Source organism: Apaloderma vittatum, unplaced genomic scaffold (genome assembly GCF_000703405.1).
Source record: "Apaloderma vittatum isolate BGI_N311 unplaced genomic scaffold, ASM70340v1 scaffold29486, whole genome shotgun sequence".
Taxonomy (NCBI): Eukaryota; Metazoa; Chordata; class Aves; order Trogoniformes; family Trogonidae; genus Apaloderma; species Apaloderma vittatum.
The window spans coordinates 1230-2231 of NW_009720519.1; the positions used below are offsets into that span (position 1 = coordinate 1230).

Genomic DNA, 1002 nt, shown 5'->3' on the forward strand with positions numbered 1-1002 from the left:
TTCACACAAAAAAATAGATATATTTATACCTCCTTGTGACGACAACAACGAAAAATAAAATAAAATAAAATAAGCCCGACAGAAACCACCCCCCTCACTCCTAACCCACCCATCCACCCCACAAGGCAAACCAAGGGAATCACAGGCCCTCCCTCGCCTCCTTTGGGCTGGAAGAAGAGGGGGGGAAATGACCAACACGTCTTGCAAGACACACGGCTGCTGTTTCCCCAATGGATGCAAGCATCTGGAGCCAATGGAAAAAAAAAAAAAAGATATATATATATATGCATATGTACCGTGCTCGACAGCGTTCATAGTCCATCGCTCTGCTCAAGGGGCTGTGTGGGAGTACGGGAGGGGCTTTCACCCCCTTGCCAGGGGAGGTTTTCCCCTCACTCCCTTTTTAGGAGGAGTTCATTATGGGCCGGGAATACACACCTTGGTAGTAAGAAGTCTCTCCGGCTAAAGGGGAGGACTCTAAGCCATTTTTGTTCGTTACGGGCCCCATGGCCAGGCTACCAGGCATGGGCGAGGTGTAGCCCGAGTAGTGCATCACCTGCTCGTAGGCCTTCAGGTCCATTTTGTGGTGGTGGTGGTGGTGGTGGTGAGGGTGGTGGTGCTGCTGCTCGGAGGAGGACATCAGGTTGTTGATGGAGAATGGGTGGTTGAAGGCGTAGTGGTGCTCGGGCTTGAGGTGGGTGTCGTGGTGCAGGCCGGCGTGTGCTGGGGCCAGGAGATGCTGGGCCGGTGACGCTGATGGTTCCCCAGGGCTCAACCCCGGTGCACCCTTCAAGTCAGCCAGGGCACGCTTGTGGTCCTGGCATGGTGAGGTGCTGGCCGGGGACTCAGTGCCGGCCGAGCCCTCAGAACCCCCCGACGAGCTGCCTTCCCCCAGGGGTTGGCTTGGGGGCTGCCCGGGCCCCTTCTTACCCCCTCCGCTGCCCGCCCCGCTGCCTGCCCCGCCACTGTCCTTGGTAGCCAGCTGCTTCTCGCACTTGAAGC

General features: G+C 57.3%; 1 protein-coding gene across 1 annotated transcript; it reads right to left on the minus strand.

Annotated features, from left to right (window-relative positions):
- Nucleotides 1-403: 403 nt before the first annotated feature.
- On the minus strand, nucleotides 404-994 carry LOC104275167 (hepatocyte nuclear factor 3-beta-like; the record flags this gene model as incomplete). The annotated part of the gene is made up of 1 exon (XM_009871042.1): nucleotides 404-994. A coding segment is annotated over one exon (591 nt), but the record flags the coding sequence as incomplete, so codon positions are not given.
- Between the last annotated feature and the right edge of the window lie 8 nt (nucleotides 995-1002).